This window comes from Elephas maximus, chromosome 19 (assembly GCF_024166365.1).
Source record: "Elephas maximus indicus isolate mEleMax1 chromosome 19, mEleMax1 primary haplotype, whole genome shotgun sequence".
NCBI lineage: Eukaryota > Metazoa > Chordata > Mammalia > Proboscidea > Elephantidae > Elephas > Elephas maximus.
In genome coordinates this window covers 33,005,719-33,029,002 of record NC_064837.1, presented here as the reverse complement: position 1 = coordinate 33,029,002, position 23,284 = coordinate 33,005,719, and the positions used below count along the sequence as shown (strand labels likewise).

Genomic DNA, 23,284 nt, shown 5'->3' with positions numbered 1-23,284 from the left:
GCAACACATAACAAAAAAAGCTGGTATAACCTAAGAAAGTACATAATTTTATTAGATATATTACCAGGTATACTGTAAGTATTCATAAATTTTACATCTATAAATGGGTAGGCTCTGTGTTTGCCTTCTTCATAATAGATGTGAAATACCTCTTGTTAATTTTATTTTTAAAATACTATGAGCTTAAAGGGTAAAGGGTGTTCTTCTGAGGTGATCAAAAAGTTTTTAAACTAGAGAGAAATGGTGGCTGTACAACATCATGGATGCACTAAATTTGTATACTTCAAAATGGTAATTGTATGCTGTGTAAATTTCACACCACTGAAAAACAAAAACAGTAGAAAAGGAGTTTCATAGAAACAAAGTTAGAGTAAGTGAGAATTTCCAGAAGAATGAAAAGAGACCTGGAAAATGGAAACCCCATGTGCCTATTATCCTAATGATCATAGTGTGGCAATCAAATTTCTCAGTAAGTACAATAAAATTTAATGGAAATAATTAATGCAAATTAACTTACTGAACTCTTGAGAATTGGTCAGAGTAAAAATTCAAAAAATAAATAAAACCTTTAAAATCTAACAGGCTGAAATGGTACATTGGAATTTGCTTCAAAACTCGGTACATGTCAAAAATGGAAATTCAGGGAATTCTGTTCTAAAAAAATGAATTACTTTTGACAAGGCAATATATATATATTATAACGTAAGCTCTAGATTTTAGGATAATAAGACCACAAATTATATTCTGAATACTCTGTGACCAAATCTTTGCTTGAGTTACAGTAAAAGAATGGTAAATAAAGTCACAACAGTAACTTCTGGGTATAATCAACAAATCCTTCTTAAAGTGTCTTAAGGGTATTAAACTTTGTAAACTAGCAATGGGCAAGTATAAGTTAGGACCACCGTCATCAATGAGTTTATTGGTCACTGTAATCTGTGTTAATAATAAGGAGAAAGCAATTCAAGTCTCGAGTTGCAATACTGAAGGATTCTATGCGTCAACTACTGAATGATGCAGGAAGCATCAAAAGAAGATAGAAGTTCATAAAGACAATGTTCTACATCCCACATTGGTGAGTAGTGACTGGAAGCTTGCAAACAGCCATTGTAGATACAACTATGGGTCTCTTCCCATCCAAAACGAAGAAAAGTGAAGAAAGTCAAAGACTCAAGCAAGGAAACAGTCAGTCCAAATTACTAAAGGACCACATGAAGCACAACCTCCCCTAGCCTGAGACTAAAAGAGCTAGATGGTACCTGGCTACTGCTACCATCTGCTCTGATCAGGACTACAACATAAGATCCTGGACAGACAGAAGACCAAACTTACTGGTCTGACAGAGGCTGGTGCAACCCCCAAGGCTATGGCCCTTCAACACCCTTCAAACGTGGAACCGAACCCACTCCCGGAGATCACCTTCAGCCAAACAATATACAGAACCATAAAGTGAACAATAACACCCACGAGGAGCATGCTCCTCAGAACAATCAACCATACAAGACCAAAAGGGCAGCATTTGCCCAAAAACGAAGTTCAGAAGGCAGGAAGGGGCAGAAAAGATGGCCAAATGGAAACCGGGAACCCAGACAGGAAGTGGGTAGAGTTCTGTTACATTGAGAGATTGCAACTAATGAAACATTACATTATATAATGTAATATAACAAAATGTGTATAAATTGTTGAATGGAAATCTAAATTACTCAGTAAACTTTCACCCAAATCACAATAAAATGTTCAAAAAATAAATTAAAACAAAAGTCACAAAGAAAGAAAAAAAAAAAGATGGAGTACCAAAAAGAAATAGTGGATGTTTAACCATTTCAGGAGGTAGCATATAATCAAGAATCGATGGTACTGAAGGAAGAACTCCAAGCTGCACTAAAGGCACTGGTGAAAAGTAAGGCTCCAAGAACTGACAGAATACCAATTGAGATGTTTCAACAAACAGATACAATGCTTGTCTATGACAAGAAATTTGGAAGACAGCTACCTGTCCAATTGACTGGAAGAGATCCATATTTGTGCCAATTCCAAAGAGTTCCATACTTATTTAATCTGTATGCTGAACAAATAATTAGAGATGCCGGACTAGAAGAGGAATGTGGCATCAGGACTGTAGGAAGAAAGGTGATCTGATAGAATGTGTAAATTATCAAACAATATCATTAATACCACACATAAGCAAAATTGTGCTGAAGATCATTCAAAAGCAGTTGCAGCAGTACATCATCAGGAAAGGTGTGTGTCAGGGTTGTATCCTTTCACCATACTTATTTAATCTGTATGCTGAACAAATAATTAGAGGTGTTGGACTATATGAAGAAGAATGTGGCAACAGGATTGGAGGGAGACTCATTAACAACCTGCAATATGCAGATGACACACCCTTGCTTGCTGAAACCAAAGAGGCCTTGAAACTCTTACTGATGATGATCAAAGACTACAGCCTTCAGTGTGGATTATACTTCAACATAAAGAAAACAAAAAAACTCACAACTGGACCAATAAGCAACATCATGATGAATGGAGAAAATATCAAAGTTGTCAAGGATTTCATTTTACTTGAGTCCACAATCAATGCCCATGGAAGCAGCAGTCAAGAAATCAAATCACGTATTGCACTGGGCAAATCTGCAAAAGACCTCTTTAAAGCATTAGAAAGCAAAGATGTCACTTTGAGGGCTAAGGTGCACCTGACCCAAGCTATAGTATTTTCAATCACTTCATATGCATCTAAAAAATTTACAATGAATAAAGAAGACCGAAAAATTGATGCCTTTGAATTATGGTGTTGGTGAAGACTACTGAATATACAGAATGAACAAATCTGTCTTGGAAGAAGTACAGCCAGAATAATCCTTGGAGGCAAAGATGGCAAGACTTTGTCTCGCTTTGGACATGTTACCAGGGGGACCAGTCCCTGGAGAAGGATATCATGCTTGGTAAAGTAGAGGGTCAGCAAAAAAGAGGAAGACCGTCAACAAGATTGACTGATACAGAGGCTGCAATAATGGGCTCAAACATAGCAATGACTGTGAGGATGGCACAGCATCAGGCAGTGTTTTGTTCTGTTGGATACTGGGTTGCTATGAGTCAGAACTGACTTGATGGCACCTAACAACAACAAAAAAAAGGGGTGGGGTAATTTGTGGGGCACTAAAGTTCTGCCACAAGTAGAAAATTCATGACAGACAATAATTATAAGAAACAAAGGTAATAAAATTAGTTTTAAGAACTCTTCTTCTGATTATTGTACCATGGGGAGGTAAGAGAATGTCCTTGTCCTTAGAAATCACACACTGAAGTGGGCAGAGATAAGGGGATGTTTGTCTGCAACTTACGCTCAATTTAGGAAAAAAAAAGAAGTGTGCGTCTTTGCGTGTGCGTGTAGACTGAGTGAGAGAATGAGAATGATAAAGCAAATATTTTAAGCTGTTAACACTTGGAAAATCTGGGTAGACAGGAATTCTTTTTATTCTTACAACTCTGTTGTATGTCTGAAATTATATAAAAATAAAAAAATTAAAAACCGAATGCTCACTGTGGCCAAATATGAATTAATCTCTCTAAATACTTCAATACAGAACATGTTAAAAGGAATTTAAAAACTTACAGAAATAAAATGGCTTGAGGATTGAGTTACAAAGCCTATGATACATTTATTTTGCACTAATATTAATTTTAAAGCATATAAAGTAACTCAAAATCATAGCACTTCATAAATAAGTAATTATGAAAGTGTCCATAACATGGACCACAGTATACATGGTCCACAAATCGGAGAAACTATAAGCACATTTTTAAAAAGAAAAAGAAACACATGGGAAGACATCAGGTGTTCAATAGTTTCTATACCTTTTACATTAAGGTATGGAGAGAGGAGAAAGCAAGCAAGGGATTTTATTTTTTTATTCTGGAAACTTTAAAAAATAGACAGTAGATAAGTGGAAACTTTGGTGAAGGGTAAGACAGTACACAATACTGGGGACGCCAGCACAACCTGTACAAGGCAAGCTCATGGTAGCTCCATAGACACATCCAAACTCCCTGAGGGATCGAATTTCTCGGCTGAGGGCTGTAGGGACCATGATCTCGGGGAAATCAAGCTCAACTGGCATAATATAGTTTATAAAGAATATGTTCTACACTCTACTTTGGTGAGTAGTGTCTGGGGTCTTAAAAGCCTGTGACTGGCTGTCTGGGATACTCCACTGGTCTCACCCCTTTGGGAGCAAGGAAGAATGAAGAAAACTAAAGACACAAGGGAAAGATTAGTCCAAAGGACTAATGGACTACATCTACAATGGCCTCCACCAGACTAAGTCCGGTAAAACTAGATGGTGCCCACTACCATCACTGACTGTTCTGACAGGGATCACAATAGACGGCCCCGGACAGAGCGGAAGAAAAATGTAGAACAAAATTCTAACTCAAAAAGAAAGACCAGACTTGATGGCCTGACAGAGACTGGAGAAACCCTGAGAGTATGGCCTCAGACACCCTTTCAGCTCAGTAATGAGGTCATTCCTGGGGTTCATTCCTTCAGCCAAAGGTTGAACTAGGCCCATGGAACTAAACAAGACTAAAGGGGTGCACCAGCGCTGCGGCAGGGACTGGAAGGCAGGAGGGAACAGGAAAGCTGGTAATAGGGTTGAGAATGGAGAGTGCTGACATGTCATGGGGTTGTTAACTAATGTCATAGAACAATGTGTATACTGTTTGATGAGAAACTAGTTTGTTCTGTAAACCTTCATCTAAAGTACAATGAAATATATATATATATAAAAGTAGTATAAGTAATATAACGACACCCCATGTAAGCATCACCTAGCTTTAATAATATCAGCTTATGACCAATCTTACTTCACCTTTTAGATTCACTTCTTGCCCCTCTCCCAAAATATTTTGAAATAAATTCTAACATATCATTTTATCCATAAAGCTCCAGTCACTATCTTAGAGATATATTTTGAGGAACCTATTAGAAGAGCTAACATGTTAAATTATAAAACAGTATACCTCCTATGTTTCACAAAACAAAAACACCCAGAAACAAAATACTAGAATATGCCTTTATGTCTCCAGGAGCCTTTCAATCTCTTTATCATAATCTACTCACTCTGAACGTAAAATTAAACTCCAGAAGAACAATTTTGAATATTCTTTCCCACAGATTCAGAAAAAAACGGGCAAAAATTCCTTAGTACTTGACAGACTTGTACAATGCTTGTTTGAATTAAGAAGATACAATTATGTTTTTCTTTTTTAAAAAGATACAATTGTGTATTGTCTGAATTCAATGAGTGAAAGAAATAATTTTAAAATCATGATTCAAGATTTAGTCCCATTTTTATTTGGTTCTACATCACAGAAATTTAATGTCGTACAAAGAAACAATGAGCTAACTGTAAATATAAGTGCTAAATTTCATAGCCACTCCTATCTTCTTGGAGCCCTGGTGGTACAGTGATTAAGAGCTCAGCTCCTAACCAGAAGGTAAGCAGTTTGAATCCACCAGCCATTCCTTAGTATACCTATGGGGCAGTTCTACTTTTTCCTATAGGGTCACTATGAATCAGAACAGACTTGACAGCAACAGTTATTTTATTACCCAACTTCTTATTTTAAAATAAAGAAACTAAAAGAGAAAGGGGAAGTAAAAAATTCAATTTAAAATTAAACTTCTACTGAACACAAAGTTAAAAAGCCAAGATCAATTAAAGGAGGTACAGGCCAAATTATCTGTGCCACAAAACGTCTAGGTTTGTTATATTTTCCTTTTTTCTCCCCTTTCTTCTCAATAGTCCTCAAACTCCACCTAAGAAAAGTAGAAGGTCAATTTCTAATAGTGAAATTTGGAGCCCAAAGATCTTGTTCCCGAGAAGAATGAGTATTTCTCCTCACAAAAGTGATTTCAGGGAGCCCAAAGAAATAATAATGTTATATTCCTAATAGGTAGAAAATTTTTTAATAGCTAAAATAAGCATAAAATTAAAAAATCAAGTGAGTTATTCAAAGCCCTTGAGGATGTTAATGACCAACTGAATAAAACTCAAATCTTAGGCTTTTAAACACTACCCGTAATATCACAATGCCCTCACGCTAATGATCAATTATTGTATGTAAATTATACTTCAATAAAGTGACTTTTTAAAAAGAATTACGAACATGGTCATCACCTAAAGTACTCGCCTTACTTAGTATTTGTGTCAGACAAAATTTGGGATTCATTACGAATCCACATCACGTTTTCAAGTGCGAGAAAACGAAACAGTACTTTAAGGCAAAGCCAGAAAGCAGTAAGTACAAGACTGAGTAGATGGCTCTGGTTTGTGCTAGCCAATACTGGTTTTCACAACTTGTCACTGCTTTGTTTTTTCTATGAATGTGTGCACATGGTTCTTTGTGTGTATGTTTGTGCAAGCTCTATACTTTGTATTCAATCTACTGCAATTAACTCTCATGTGGGCTGGAAATGAAGAACATAATCAAAGCCACACAAAGAGAAAGTATGTTTTATTTTTATGCATTCAACTTTCTAAAATAGCTATTAAAAAATATGAAGCTTGATGCCTTACCCTGTTCGTTTGGTGATGGTCCCCAATGTCATTGGCTGCTTGATTTGTGCAAGAGGCATCACTACCATCAAGCTGGGGAGAGGAGACAGGCGAGGGTTGCCAGGGTTGTTGTTGGTAAAATTGTTGTAGGAGTCTTGGCTGTTCAGTTTCCCTACAAAGAAACAAATAAAGAAAATCATCAACAGAAGCTTTCCTATCTCTAATAGCTTTGCAATGACTTCACTATTCATTTAAGAAAGGTATGTAAAGTACAGTTGGTCCTAGAAGACTCACAGTTATATGGATGATAAGAAACCAAAGGATTCTGTTAACACCAAGGATGCTTTGATTATAAACATTATTTGGGGATGTGGGGGTGGAGAATATGGATAGATGTTAGATAGTTATACAAATAGTAAATTAATAATTTAATTATAATTCGATAGTATTATTAATAAACATAGGCTAGTAAGAGAAAGTAAAATGGGAAGATCTAAATTAGTCTAGAGGAGTAGTGGGGAGTTTCCCTAAATAACTTTGAGAGTAAGGGGGTGGAGAATATGGTAGCCACATGTGAAGGTTCTGACAAAGTATGACACAGGATGAGGCTGACTAAAAAGTCAAATACATGATTTGCAAGTACATTCTCTCATTCTGTGGACTGTCTTTCCACTTTTTTGACAGTGTTCTCTAATCACAATTTCCAAAATTTTCAATTTTGAGGAAATACAATTTATCTACGTTGACCGTGCTTTTGATGTTGTATTCATTGCATAATTCGTTGCATAACGCAAGATCACAAAGATTTAGTTCTATGTTTTCTTCTAAGAGTTTTATAGTTTTAGCTCTTACATTTAGTTCTTGGATACATTTCTTTTTTCTGTATTATCTTTTTTTAAATAATTTTTATTGTGCTTTAAGTGAAAGTTTACAAATCAAGTCAGTCTGTCACACATAAGCCTATATACACCTTACTACATACTCCCATTTACCCTCCCCCTAATGAGTCAGCCCACTCGCTCCCTCCAGTCTCTCCTTTCGTAACCGTTTTGCCAGTTTCTAACCCTCTCTACCCTCCCATCTCCTCTCCAGACAGGAGATGCCAACACAGTCTCAAGTGTCCACCTGATACAAGTAGCTCACTCTTCATCAGCATCTCTCTCCAACACATTGTCCAGTCCCTTCCATGTCTGATGAGTTGTCTTCGGGAATGGTTCCTGTCCTGGGCCAACAGGAGGTTTGGGGACCATGACTACCGGGATTCTTCTAGTCTCAGTCAGACCATTAAGTCTGGTCTATTTATGAGAATTTGGGGTCTGCATCCCACTGATCTCCTGCTCTCTCGGGGGTTCTCTGTTGTGCTCCCTGTCAGGGCAGTCATCAGTTGTGGCCGGGAACCATCTAGTTCTTCTGGTCTCAGTATGATGTAAGTCTCTAGTTCATGTGGCCCTTTCTATCTCTTGGGCTCATAGTTATCGTGTGACCTCGGTGTTCTTCATTCTCCTTTGATCCAGGTGGGTTGAGACCCATTGATGAATCTTAGATGGCCGCTTGTTAGCATTTAAAACCCCAGACACCACACTTCAAAGTGGGATGCAGAATGTTTTCATAATAGAATTTATTTTGCCAGTTGACTTAGAAGTCCCCTTAAGCCATAGTCCCCAAACCCCCACCCTTGCTCCGGTGACCTTCGAAGCATTTGGTTTATCCCGGAAACTTCTTTGCTTTTGGTCCAGTCCAGTTGAGCTGACCTTCCCTGCATTGAGTATTGTCCTTCCCTTCACCTAAAGTAGTTCTTATCTACTAACTAATCAGTAAATAACCCTGTCCCACCCTCCCTCCCGACTCCCTCTCGTAGCCACAAAAGAATGTGTTCTTCTCAGTTTACACTATTTCTCAAGATCTTATAATAGTGGTCTTATACAATATTTGTCCTTTTGCCTCTGACTAATTTCACTTAGCATACTGCCTTCCAGGTTCCTCCATGTTATGAAATGTTTCACAGATTCGTCACTGTTCTTTATTGATGCGTAGTATTCCATTGTGTGAATATGCCATAATTTATTTAACCATTCATCCGTTGATGGACACCTTGGTTGCTTCCAGCTTTTTGCTATTGTAAACAGAGCTGCAATAAACATGGGTGTGCATGTATCTGTTCGTGTAAAGGCTCTTATTTCTCTAGGGTATATTCCGAGAAGTGGGATTTCTGGGTTGCATGGTAGTTTTATTCCTAACTTTTTAAGAAAACGCCAGATAGATTTCCAAAGTGGTTGTACCATTTTACATTCCCACCAGCAGTGTGTAAGAGTTCCGATCTCTCCGCAGCCTCTCCAACATTTATTATTTTGTGTTTTTTGGATTAATGCCAGCCTTGTTGGAGTGAGATGGAATCTCATCGTAGTTTTAATTTGCATTTCTCTAATGACTAATGATTGAGAGCATTTTCTCATGTATCTGTTAGCTGCCTGAATATCTTCTTTAGTGAAGCACGTGTTCATATTCTTGGATACATTTTGAATTAACTTTTATAAATGGTATGAGGTACCTAGGTGTTCAACTTCAGTGTTTTGCATGCTGGATATCTAGTTGTCTCAGTACCATTAGTTGAAAAGACTATCCTTCCCCTTACTGAACTGCCCTGGCAGTCTGGTTGAACATCAATTGGCTATAAATGTAAGGGTTTATTTCTGGATTTTAGTGATGAGTTTTGATACAAGCCCTTAGTCAGATTCATGATTTGCAAGCATTTTCTGCCAGCCTGTGGCTTGTCTTTTTTATTCTCCTACTGGACTTTGAGTGAGCCAAAAAAAAAAAAAAAAATGGTGATGAAGTCCAACATTAATTTGTTCCTTTTGTACTTGTGGTATTGAACTGAAGAAATATTTGCCTAACCCTAGGTCACAAAAATTTTTTCCTCTGATTTTTATTAGATTTTAAAATTTTACATTTAAACCCTAAAAATCAAATCCTTTGCCATTGAGTCGATTCCAACTTGTAGCTACCCTATAGAACAGAGCAGAATTACCCCATAGGGTCTCCATGGAGGGGCTGGTAGATTCAAACTGCCGACCTTTTCTCGGTTAGTAGCCACAGCTCTTAACCACTATGCCACCAGGGCTACTATTTTACATTTAGGTTTATGATAAGTTGGATTAATTTTTTTGTAAAATATAAGATGTGAGTCAAATGCTATTTTGTAAATATAATAATGGACATAAACTTGTTGCCATTGAGTCAATTCTGACTCATGAGGTCCCTGGGTGGCACAAAAAATTTGTGCCCAACCTAAAGATTGGTGGCTCAAACCCCCTGAGTGGCACCATGGAAGAAACTCCTGCTGATCTATTTCTGTAAAGATTATAGTCGAGAAAACCTTATGGAGCAGTTCTACCCTGTAAAACATGGATTCACCATGAATAATGGACATAGGCCCAAACAAATGAAACAAAAATCTCTCAAGTTTAACTAATGTTTACCACAACCTTACAGAAATGGGTTGAGGAATTTTTCTGTTTATTTTTTAAACCGTGCTCTCAATATACTACCTATAATGTCTATTGCTTCAATACTGCAATTTTTGAAGTCTGGGGCAAGGCAGGACCCACTCACGCTTTTTTAATTTTTTCCATTGAACTGATAAAGCCTGCCTAACGACAAATTTCTAAACTTTGTTGAGAAATCTTATGCTAATTAGTATTGCTCGCTTAATGTAAATAGAACTCATATCTGGCCACTCAAAGGGCAGAGACCAGAACATCAAAAGAGAATATACTATATTCTGGAGCAGAAGCACCCATTTGGACATTTGTTATTTCTATATTATTTGTTGTCACCACCTTGCAAGCTATAGCTACAAAATGCAAATACACTACAAATCTCACCGACAGGAGGGTATGAAATGTAAAGGCAAAAAACACAAGAAAGGAAACAATGAAGAAGCCAGCCTCATTATTACTGCATCCAAGTGTTTTTCAGATACGAGCCACAGGGAATTAAAAAGTTTAGATCATTCCACTTGGTTTTTCTGAATTTCCGTAATGCTGTGAAATGCTGACTTTATCCCCACTCCAATAAAGGTCATACTGGGAATTTAGGTTCCTAAACAACCGATGCCTTCTAAAATAGGTATTATACACACCCTTGGACAAATCCACACATAACGAACTGAAGACAAGGCTTTAAAATTCGAACTCTTATAACCTCAGTTCAGTCACCTTTCTCCAAGGAAGACTAACAATATTAAAAAGTCTTTGTCACTGGCTGTAATGCCATAATGGCTTTTCAGGAAGACTACAGACAGAAAAATATTAATTCGTTTTCTTTCTAAAGACAGTCAGTGCATTTTTTGCGCTTCTTCAATGAGTCATTACATACAACGAAACACTGTTTTCACCTGTATGTTGTCAATATTTGTGTGTGTGTGTGTGTACACTTTAGATGAAAATTTACAGAGCAAATTAGTTTCTTATTAAATAATTAATACTCATATTGTTTTGTGACATTGGTTGCCAACCCCACAGAATATTAACACTCTCCCCTTCTCAGCCTTGTATTTCCCATTTCCATTCATCCAGCTTTCCTGTTCCCTCCTGCCTTCTTGCACTTACCCCTGGGCTGGTATGCCCATTTAATCTTGTATACATGGTTGAACTACATGTGTTACTGTTTGTTGTATAGGCCTGTCTAATCTTTGGCGAAGGGTAAACTTCAGGAGTGACTTCAGTACTGAGTTAAAGTATGTCTGGGTTTCATACTCTTGGGGTTTCTCCAGTCTCTGTCAGACCAGTGAGTCTGGTCTTTTTTTGTGAGTTTGAATTTTGTTCTACATTTTTCTCGAGCTCTGTCCAGGACCCTCTGTTGTGACCCCTGTCAAAGCAGTCAGTGGTGGTAGCCAGGCACCATCTAGTTGTGCTAGACTCAGTCTGGTCGACGTATGGTAGTTGTGGTCCATTAGTCTTTTGGATTAATCTTTGCCTTGTGTCATTTGTTTGCTTCACCCTCCTTTGCTCCAGGCAGGGTGGGACCAGTAGACGTACCTTAGATGGCTACTCGCAAGCTTTTAAGAGCACAGACGCTACTCATCAAAGTAGGATGTACAGCATTTTCTTTATAGACTATGCTATCCCAGTGGATCTAGGTTGCCAGCCCTCAGCCCAGAAACTCAGTCCCTCAGGGAGTTTAGATGTGTCCATGAATCTTCTATGACTTTGCCTTGGTCAGGTTGTACTAACTTCCCCAGTTTGTGTACTGCCTTACCCTTCGACAAAGTTACCACTTATCTCCTATCTAGTTAGTGTTTTTCCCTCCTCACCCCTCCCTGCATTGTAGCCATTAAAAATTATTTCTTTCTGTGTGTAAACCTTTTCAAGAATTTCTATATGTTGTCAATTTCTACAAAAAAGCCAGCTGGGATTGCACTGAATCTATAGATCAATTTGGGGGGCACTGCCATCTTAACAATACTAAGTCTTCTTACCCATAAAAACGGGCTGTCTTAATTTCTTTCAATATTATTTGTTTTCAATGCACAAGTTCTGTACCTCTTTGGTTAAATTTGTTCCTAAGTACTTTATTTTTTATAACACAACTTATAAATGGAATTGTTTTCTTAATTTCATTTTCAGATTGTTCATTGCTAATCTACAGAAATACAAGTGCCTTTTGCATATTGATCTTGTACCCTGCAACCTTGCTGAACTTGTTTCTTAGCTATAATAGCTTCTTGTTGATTACTCAGCATTTTCTATATTCAAGACCATGTCTTCCTCAAATAGAAATAGCTTTAAGCTTGATGCCTTGTATTTTTTTAATTAACTAATTCTCCTGGCCAGAACTTGTAGTATAAAGCTGAATAGAAGCACCAAGAGCAGACTATGATCCATTTTGAGTTAATTTTTGTATATGGTATGAGATATGGGTTGAGGTTCACCATGTTTGCTGTTTTAAATATGAATGTTCTATTATTTTAATCACCATTTTTTAAAAAGATTAAGCTTTCTCCATGGAATTGTCTTTGCACTTTTGTCCAAAGAACAATTGACCTTACATGTATGAGTCTCTTTCTAGATTCTGTTGCATTGATTCATGTCTACCCTTTCAACAATACCACATTTTCTTGATTACTGCAGTTTTAGAGTATCAGTAATTACCTTATGTCCCAGTCCAGTGTTTATAATTCAACAACTCTTCTTTACAAAGAACATCTTATTGACCTAAGATTAATTTTAAATCAATGCTTTACTTTTGATAAAAAATTATTTACCCTACTATGCAGCTAGCAAATAATGTGGTACTTTATAAATATTAGGCACACTAAACTTTTTTTTTAGTAATGTGAATCAAGGAGACAAATTTATACAGACAACAAGAGAATCTATCTAAAAATGCTTCTTAATTAATATATTATTTCCAACCATTGCCCCACCAAAACTTCTTAACGCAAACTTAAAACCAAAAATCCATGGCCATCGAGTCTATTCCGACTCACAGCACCCCTACAGGACAGAGTAGAACTGCCCGACAGGGTTTCCAAGGAGCAGCTGGTGGATTCAAACTGCCAACCTTTTGGTTGGCAGCTGAGCTCTTAACCACTGTGCCACCAGGGCTCCAAGGACTAATAATAGAACATTATCAAGGTAATGGGTAGAGAACACAAGTTTAAGAACTCTGAGGCTGCAATGAAGACACTAACAAGATGAGATCAAGCAAAGGTTTCAATATTCATTCTTTCATTTCAAACTTTTTGAGCCTTGTTGGTATCAGGTTATATTCTAGGTCTCAGAAGAATAATTTCAAGGGACTCACAAAGAGCTTATAACACTATGGGGCAGAAACACATATAAACAAAAAATAAAAATTGGGAGAAAATATGCTAATAAAGATAGCTGCAAAATGTCTCAAGAACGAAGAAGGAGGCACTTTTTTATAATTTTAAAGTATTGGGAAGAACGTAAAAAGGGAAATCAGGTATACAAATTTTGACCACAGAAGGAGGAACCTGTATCTTCTTACCTTTGTTTTTCTAGAAGAAAATAAAGGATAAGATGAGAGACATATGAACGACGACATCAGGATAAGATGAGAGACGTATGAACGACGACATCAGGAGGTAGTAAGATAACTCAGACATAAAATCTCAATAGCTGACACAAAATGAACTACATAAAAAAGACAAATTTAAAGAAGAAAGTGGAAGAATTTCAAGTTTAGACTCAATAAATCAAGTATACAAAAATATAATGCCCCCTTCTATTCCTTACAGTCCATGGTTCTGAATGACATTCCACTTTCTTCTCTCCTGGATTTTCCTCGAAAATTAAGTTAGAATCTAACAAACTTCTTCAGATTTATCTTCTAAGAGACTGGAGGATCAATGTAGGGGCAATGTCACACTAATATATAATAGCTCAATACATATTTGCAGAACGAATGAATGAAATATATTTTCCCACATCCAGGAGGCAGAGAAAAACAAGGCCTTATGATCTATAAATGAAATTAATGTTGGAAGAAGACTCAAAGTACCTCAAAAGACAACTGCAGTCCACGGATCTCACTATTCTTCTTGGTTTCCTTTTGATTGGCTCAGGAGCCTAGACTTGTTAACTTTAAGAATAGGTATCTAGACAATTAATTTGGTTTTATAACAAGACCGAATATCCAAGCTAGGGTGGTTCATTACACCTGAAGTCTCTTAACACAATGAGGTTCAGGAGAAAGAAGCTTGTAGTATACCAAGTCTTAGAAGTAGGTAAGTCCCTCCCCTATTCTATGCTTCAATTTCTCTTTTCACAAAGGACTGTAACACTATTTCTTTTCTCCAGCTCTCATGAATATATATGACAACAATAGTAAAATAAAAAAAATTTGTGAGATATTTAAGAGAAGTTACTACATAAATGCTAGATGTTACCTTCATTAACACTTCCTTATTACCCTTCTCTTTTTTGTTTTACTGTATTAGTACAACAAAAAGAGCGGTAGTAATTTAATTGCAGTTTCAGAAATGGATTTCATAAAATCTCAAAATACATATAATATTTCACACATCATTATACTTTAAAATTCCAGCTGGGACAAGACCTGTAAGTGACAAATGCCACGAGAATGGATATTCTCACAGTATTTCTGGCACAACCAGACAGAGGAAGTCCCAAAAATCTCATGAGAAAATAAGCTCTTCTAAGACTCTCTTACCAGTTTTTCGGGCTTACTCTATATAGATAAACTTTGTCTAAGCCTTCAGGCTTTTGGGTCTTTATCCAAATCCACTACAGCTTTGATCCTTTAGAGGTTTACCAGTCCCCAAGATAGATGGAGTCCTCCTGGGGAAAAAAAAATCCCAAGGTCCAATAAAATCGTTTCTCAATAAATTAAAACAGAAATTCTATTTGGGAATAGAGGGTCATCTAAAAATCAGAAGTTTAAAAACTTCTCTTGATGTTCAAAGCTATAATGTTCTGTTTTTAGTTGTTTGCTGCACTTATTGTTTTTAATGTTGTAATACAAAGCACTAAACCAGGAGTAAGAATTGGAGTTCACTTTTGGGTTCAACCACTGACTTTCTGTGTTTATCTTCAACAAGTTTTCATTTTTGCAAATGGAATTATGAATACAACAACCTCGTGTGCCTGCAGGTACCTTGAACTTTGAGGAAAAGCTCTCTTAATCTCCCTACTAACACATATATGTACGTGTTTTTTTTAACACATAGTACCTACCACTGGCTGTGTTTAGGTTTGACAAGGTATGATCTGTTTACTAAAACTTTGCTAACTTTATCTTTTCATTTATTTACTGCCCCAAATTATGTTTTCCCAGACATTCCATCCTATAAAAACAAAGAGGAAAAATGGATTAGGTTGTGGATAAAAGCGAATGGAGAAGATAACAATGGGCTTTGTTACTACACTGGAGGAACAGTCTGTCAGGTCAGCTTTGCAGAGAAGCATATTCCCTAACCAGTCATCATTAACAGGCTCACTTCCACAGGAAAAAAGAAGACAAGAGTCTGAAAACTCCGGACAAAAGAAATCCCTGCAGACAAAGTAAAAACAAATTAAAAGACCCATTATAAAACACAGATGCTACAATGAAAATAAACTTTCCAAGATTTACTGGGCTTTGACAAACTTGGACATTTGTGGAAAAGACATCAGCAGCAACTCCCAGGTAATGCGGCTGCAGAGCTAGCCTCCTTTCTGTTTTATCTTCACCCTCTCTGCTGAAGCTGCTGGCTTGGTATTCTTAGCTTCTGAAGGCTGTGATGTGAGAACATGTGAATGTGGCAAACTGCCAGCTGCAAGGAACGTCTAAAGCCAGATCCTGAAATTGTCACCCATTTCAGTTACTATCAGTGTATCAGAGTAACTGTGTGTGTATCTGTGCGTGTGCTTGTGTATTTCTTCTTAAATACAAACAAGAAGAAAAAAAAATGATAGATAATATATGCCTCCTCCCCCCTTCTTAAAATTTTTCTATCCTACAGACTCAAATACCATATTACAAACCAAAGCAAATGAAATCAGTTAAAAAAAAAAAAAACATTAAGCAGTCAAGAGATCAGCGCTGTACATAAGAAAGTGCCTTAAAACAACATCATATCAATGAGAACGGGGAAAAATGTTTGCTGTAAGTTTCTAAAAGCACAAGCTACAGGTTGTTACTAACGGGATCAAAAGATGGTTCTTTAGGAACAGAAGGTGTGAGAAGAGAACTACAATGGAATAAAGTGGACCAAATAGAGCATTTGGAGGATAAAGGAGGAATGTTTCTTTTTGTCATCAGGAACATGGGATAAACAGGCATAAACATGGCAAACCAGTGTAAATTCAGTTTTACAGTGCATTTGTAAAAAGGAAAAGCACTAGGCAGTGCTGACAATGGCTTGTGGGAGAGCATTACATATAATCTTACTTTCTCATCCTTATCACAGAGAGTCCCTTTTCATCTTAGACACTCCACTTTCCCAAAGTTTTACAATAACTTTACAAGTCAATATTCTAGACACCACTCGACGGCAGCAGGTTTTTTATAATTGTATCAAATAAATTCTGTTCTCATCCCGTCTCCACACGCTTATGCACAAGATTGACTCTTGTTCTAGGATATGGGCCTCCCAGTGTCCTTGGTCCACTAACATTTTGAACTCTTGCATTTTGAACTTGGATTCATGAGGCACACGGGGAGCCAATGACAATGTGATTCCCTGGCACCCCTGAGGAGCATCCTGTTCCCAAATAATTCTTTATCTGTGTCTTCATTCCAACATCTTCCCTTCTCTAAGACATGTAGATACTCTATTCCCTACCTTGTTTACATCTTTCCAGAATAAAAATTGAATACTAAGTTTAATGGGGATCTTTTTTGGGGGTGGGTGCTTTTTGCTTTCCCCAAAAGACCAAAGCTTTTGGTCTGCTTTTAATATCCTGCTGTGGAATTGAAAGGGATAAAAATCCAAAATATACCAAAGGGTTTAACTAAGTTAACTCTGTAGTAGAAAAGTGCCCGACTCCTTGACTCTTCAAAAAGAATACAATGGTAGCTTGTTTGGAAACAATCACTGGGAAGCTGGGCTCCGAAAAGTTAAAAACACTGCTTAGCTCTTGCTTGCCATCTAATTAACTTGAAAGCTGTCTCAACCAAACACTCCATAATTATTTAATCAAAACCAAATAAAATTCTTTCACAATATATAAAAAGTATCCTGCGCAGTGGGAATTTCCTGCATGTGGGTTGTTTTTGGTTGGGTTAAGAGTCTCTGTCTTTCACTCTTTCTTTTTCATTTTTTTCCCCCGTCCTAGATGAGAATGACAAGCTTCCCAGCTGCAGTTCCAGGACTTTCACCCTCCTTTTTGACCTTTTCTCAGGCATGTTCCAGTATAATCTGTAATCTACTCAAGTAGGAAGAGGAAACAGCAGCGCCCTGGTGAGAAACAGGGCCTTCTGACCCACATACCAAACTGGGCGGAAGCAATGCTTGTTCACGGTAGCCAAGGAGAAGAGAACACACAATTAAAAGAAAATGAATAATATATATATGTATATATTTTAAAAAGACTGTTATCACAACCACCAAACAGTTTATGTGATAAAATTTAAGACTGAACGAGTTCAAGGACAATTTTTACTATGCATTGACTTCTTTCTCCCTTATTAATTTTTCTTGGGCAGCAAATGGTAAAAATACTACATATCTGGACGCATTTCAAAGCAAAAAAAAAAAAAAATTGATTTTTTTTCTAGGATTAATTCACATCACACAGAAATCACTAAAGGTACTTTGGCAAGAGATGGGGATATAGGAAGAGAACAGAAATCTCCCACAAAATGGAGCTGAAAACAAGAATCCAAGTTTCTGCAAAATGGGGACTGAGGTTATTAATAATATTGTCATTAGCTCTTTTCACTACATACAAAGCAGCCTGCCATGGAGCTTTGTACTGGTGCTCATTAAATGTCAGTACAATTAAAACTGCACTTTCAAGAGAATCAAAACTGTACTGATTATATTAAATGAATAATTATATATATTAATAAATCATTTTATTCCTATTCTGAATATAGTTCTCACCTGGTAAGTATTAACTTAATGTACTGGCTACTATTACATGTAAAATTTTGATTATTTTTCTTCCCTTAAGCTAAAATTTAAAAATTTTTCAAAGTTAATTCATAAAAATTAAAAGTCTAAACAATATCATAACTGCTGCTAAAATTATAAGTAGTACAAAGATACTCCAGCACTGCTCCAAAAGGGTGAAGCAGGCCTTCAACAGGGAATGTCAAAGAGCCAAAGAGGCAAAGTAAGCCTAGAAAAGGAGATGAGATTAAGAGTTAGAAACAATATTTATAAGATGTAAGTATAGAAAACGGGGAAAAATAATAGAAGTGGTGAGAGAAATTCTACTGAATTGTTGCTATGTTTGAGTCCCATTGTTGCAGCCTCTGTGTCAATCCCTCTCATCAAGGGTCTTCCTCTTTTTCGCTGACTCTCTACCTTACCAAGCATGATGCCCTTCTCCAGGGACGGATCTCTTCTGATAACATGCCCAAAGTACTTGAGACAAAGTCTCACCAGCCTCACTTCCAAGGAGCATTCTGGCTGTACTTCTTCCAAGACAGATTTGTTCTGCTCTTCTGGCAGTCTATGATATATCCAACATTCTTCACCAACATCATAATTCAAAGGCATCAATTCTTCTTCAGTCTTCCTTATTCACTGTCCAAATTTCATATGCATATGAGGTGACGGAAAATACCATGGTTTGGGTCAGGCACACCTTAATCCTTAAAGTAACATCTTAGTTTTTTAGCACTTTAAAGAGGTCTTTTGCAGCAGATTTGCCCAATGCAACATGTCATTTGATTTCTTGAAAAATCCTCAGAATGAAAAAATCCATATAGCAGTCAGTCAACAATTCAAACCCTTAATCTAGCATCACTTAGACCAAGCTTGGAATAAAATAAGCTCCCCAAAGTATAACGCTTCATTGAAATTCTTTCTTGAAAATACCGTACAACCAACTATCCCAATCCTATCCTAGCTCACGATGATTTTTGTATCATGTCAAAGAGGAAACTGAAAAACTTCATTGTTTTAGGAATAAGGAGAAGACACGAAAAATTATATGCTTGATTAAATACATACAGCTAAAGCGGTAAACATACGAAGATAAAAGTATTGAGAGATGGTTTTGAAATAAAAATAAACACTCTATTCCAAGATGAAGTACTGAATTGCAAGACTTAAAGTGCATTTTTTGGACTTGGAAATGAAAGGATTTAATTGAACATTTGCAAAACTTGCCATTTCAACTGCATTAAACATTGTAGACTTGAGGAATAATTAAATATTAAAATCAAAGTATTTTCTGTTGAACAACATAGTAGAAAAATATAACCAATTAAAATAAAAAACATAATAAACCAAAATAGCAAAGAATCTCCTCTCCCCATAACACCCCCCACCCCACCCCCCGCCAGCTGCACACACCCCTCCCCACGGAAGCCTTTCTTTTTTTTACCCATGACTGTTAAGGATATTTTCTGGCTCTATTTCAGCATCATGACTCAGGTCATGAGAAGTGTCAAAGATGCATTTCCTTCAGATGGGAAAGAGCAAAAGATTTTAATAACCATACAAAGATGGGAGTACAGTACATTTTTGACAACAGGGAAGATAAAACCTTTTATATTCACATATATTTTATTTCCAGCTTAAAAACATCTAAATATCTTTAATCAAAATATGCTTACATACTGCACTTAAGAAGAAAACAGGAAACCCATATTCAATGTAGCTGCCCAAATTATCAACAGTTCGTGAGAGAACTGTTCACCCAAAAAAGAAATCAAACTCAGCATGTCATAATGAATATTAATAAATAGTTCAGCTACTTGTCTTCTAAACTTACTTTTCCAAACGCAAAACTGTGAATTTACCTATACATTAAAAACTCCTTTTATAGAAATTCCTTGAGAGTGAGAACCACAAAAAGGAGTGACATCGTGGCCATGCCTGGGCATACACAGCGTCTGAGAAAAAATGATTCTGAACACAGAAAATGGCATAGCCTATTTCTTCTGAAGCCACCACCAACAACGTTTCTCTCTCATGTGTCTCATTCTAGCTTCAATATTCTCACCTGCAAAAACACATCATCCAATGTTGCCAGCTCTTTCAATGAACCTTAAATCCCTTTCCTTTTCTCATTCAACTCCAAATTCAAAATGTCATTTATTCTATTACGCTAAGAACCATCCCAGTTTCTATTTCTCAGTATGTGTACCCTTGGCATAGTCCTGACCCCAATCTCCTTACCCTTTTGTAGTTTGCAGCTATGAACCAGCAATTGAATTTCTAGTTCCTGGTCAAATTTTAAGCTCCAGACTACTCATGTCGGATACTTACAAGTCTGATATAATTTCTAAATCTGTTTATGTGAGTTAATAATTCAGACACTGATCGTTACATACTCTGAGAAGGCTAATCCCATTCTCTTCTCCCTTTCTAATTTTTCTCAAAACCAAATTTTGAAAAAAATATTTCAAGCCCCTCTTTTGGTAAGTACATGGAGAAATGAACATGTAATCACTTCACTAAGACCAGTATTTCACCAAACTCATATTTCCACATTTGGAGAAGTAATTTTTACATTTATTCACCTCAGCAAATAAATATACAAGCTCCAAGTTTCCACAGAAATATTTCTATTTAAATGAAATTCAACCAGAATTCTCTTAATTATCTTTCTTAATGGAAAAGTTAGCCAATAGTGATACGTATCTACTTCAGAGATCTAATAAAAAACCAAAAACCCAGTGCCGTCGAGTCAATTCCGACTCATAGCGACCCTATAGAACAGAGTAGAGCTGCCCCATAGAGCTTCCAAAGAGCGCCTGGCGGATTTGAACTGCCGATGCTTTGATTAGCAGCCGTAGCACTTAACCACTACACCACCAGGGTTTCCCAGAGATCTAACAGGTACTACAAATCCTCTTGGTATTATTAGGATAACCAGATTAAAATAATGTAACTCTTTCAACTCCCTAGAAACTAACTGCGAGGTGCACTGCCAACCAGTCTCCACAACCCCAACCCTACCCCAACTAAGGATAGAAGGTTTCCTTCTTGGGACGAATAGGGCTTCCAATCAAATCCTTACAGCTTACCTTGAATAAAAACAAGAATGATCAGCCAAGAATACTGACATTGAAGTCAGGATTTTGGTTTAAATGGTCTGAGATGGGGCCTAGGCATCAGTGTTTTTTTAATCTATCCAGGTTAATTATAATGTTCAGCCAAGATTCAGAACCACTGCTCTAACACGGAAAAACAAACAAATAGAAAAAGGAACTCAGAGGAAATGGAGATATTGCAAGGAGCAAAATATCACTTCACAAATTATCTTTCAAAGAAATGAACAATATTACATCTATAAGAAAAGGATGTTATAATAAAACATGCAAAGAAAAGAATATTATAAACACGTAGCAGAAATAAAAATGCAATAAGAAGGTTGGGGAAACTCATAAAGTAAACAAAGAGACAAAGACAAAAAGATGGAAAACAGAAAAGTAAGAAAATTAAACACTCAATGGAAGAGATAAATTATCCAACTAACAGGATTTCCAGAAAGGAACAAAAGAGAAAACAGTAGGGAACAAACTATCAAGAGTCTGAAGAAGAGGCTTCTAGGGAATGAGACCTGAGATTGAGGAGGGGTGGGACAGGGGAGAACAGTTTTTCATTATAAGATTATGGTATTCTTTGAAATTTAAAATAAATGTATATCTTGAATAACCAGTAAAAACCCATTGCCATTCAGTCAATTTCGACTCATAGAGACCCTACAGGACAGGGAAGAACTGCCCTATAGGGTTTCCAAGGAGTGGCTGGTGGATTCGGTCTGAGCTCTCGACCACTGAGTCACCAGGGCTCCATTTCTTCAATAGAAAATAAAAATTATATTTAAAAAGTAAACAAAAACAACGGAAGTCCAACCAAGGTTAACAGAAAAGTAGAGATTAACTTTCAGTGCTATTATATGATTCCTTTAGGCCAAACCAAATTAACCAAATCCATTGCAGTAAAGTCGATTCCAACTCATAGCGACCCTATAAGACAGAGCAGAACAGCCCCATAGGGTTTCCAAGAGGCAGCTGATAGATTCAAACTGCCAACCTTTTGGTTAGCAGCCGAGTTCTTAACCACTGCACCAGCAGGGCTCCTTTAGGCCAGTGGTTCTCAAACATGGTCCTCTGAACCCGGGGAATCTCCAAAACCTCTCAATGAGGTTTTCGAGGTCAAAACCATTTTCAAAATAATACGAGACTTTTTCACTCATACCAAAACCAAACCCACTGCCGTCGAGTTGATTCCTACTCATAGCGACCCTATAGGACAGAGTAGAACTGCCCCATAGAGTTTCCGAGGAACGCCTGGCAGATTCAAACTGCCAACCTCTTGGTTAACAGCCACAGCACTTAACCACTACACCACCAGGGTTTCCAGTACCGCTAAAAAGTACACACTGGAGTTTTCCAAAGGCCATATGATTTGTGACATAGTAAGAGGTTAAATGTAGGAGCAGATAGGATAACCCAGTTGTCTTCTGTTGAGAGGGACATTAAAAAGATTTTCAAAAATATAAAACAATGCCACTTTTCTCAGTAAAAATTTGGTTTTAGAAAATAATTCTTTACATAAAACAATGTTATTTATGTTTATGTGTTCATATTTTAAAATAAAAAATTTACGTTTCCATTTTATTTCTATCAATAAATATGGAAAAGATAGAACACACATAAAAACACTTTGGGGCCTTGAGTAATTTTTAATATACAGTTTTTAAGGATGTAAAATTTTTCTAAAACCAAAACCAGTTGAGAACCACTGCTTAAAAAAATTAGCAACCACTAATTTAAAACATTTAATAAAGCTGTATCTTAATAACGCCTCACTGCTGGGGTTTAGTCACTCTGGTACAATAAAGAATAGAGATAACAAGTCCTTGAATGGCAACATACAGAAAATCAAAGAATGGAATTTTCAGAACACAGTGACACCACTTACTCAAGGGATATAGCCAAAAAATTTGCCTCTGTTCAACTGTGAATTCCGTCATAAGAGTTAGGTATCTGGATGAAGTACTCAAAAAGGATATTAACTGATAGGAATATGTTTCAAAAGTCCAATTTTCTAAGAAGATTTTGAGGAA

At 36.8% G+C, this 23,284-nt stretch overlaps 1 protein-coding gene across 1 annotated transcript in view; it reads right to left on the bottom strand.

Annotated features, from left to right (window-relative positions):
• BCAS3 (BCAS3 microtubule associated cell migration factor) overlaps nt 1–23,284 on the bottom strand; it is a gene marked incomplete at its 5' end in the record, with an annotated part of 619,175 nt that overhangs the window by 338,153 nt on the left and 257,738 nt on the right. The window contains one exon of the mRNA XM_049861336.1: nt 6,582–6,732. Within this exon, the coding sequence (XP_049717293.1) occupies nt 6,582–6,732 (151 nt within the window). The remainder of the gene's footprint in view (nt 1–6,581; nt 6,733–23,284) is intronic.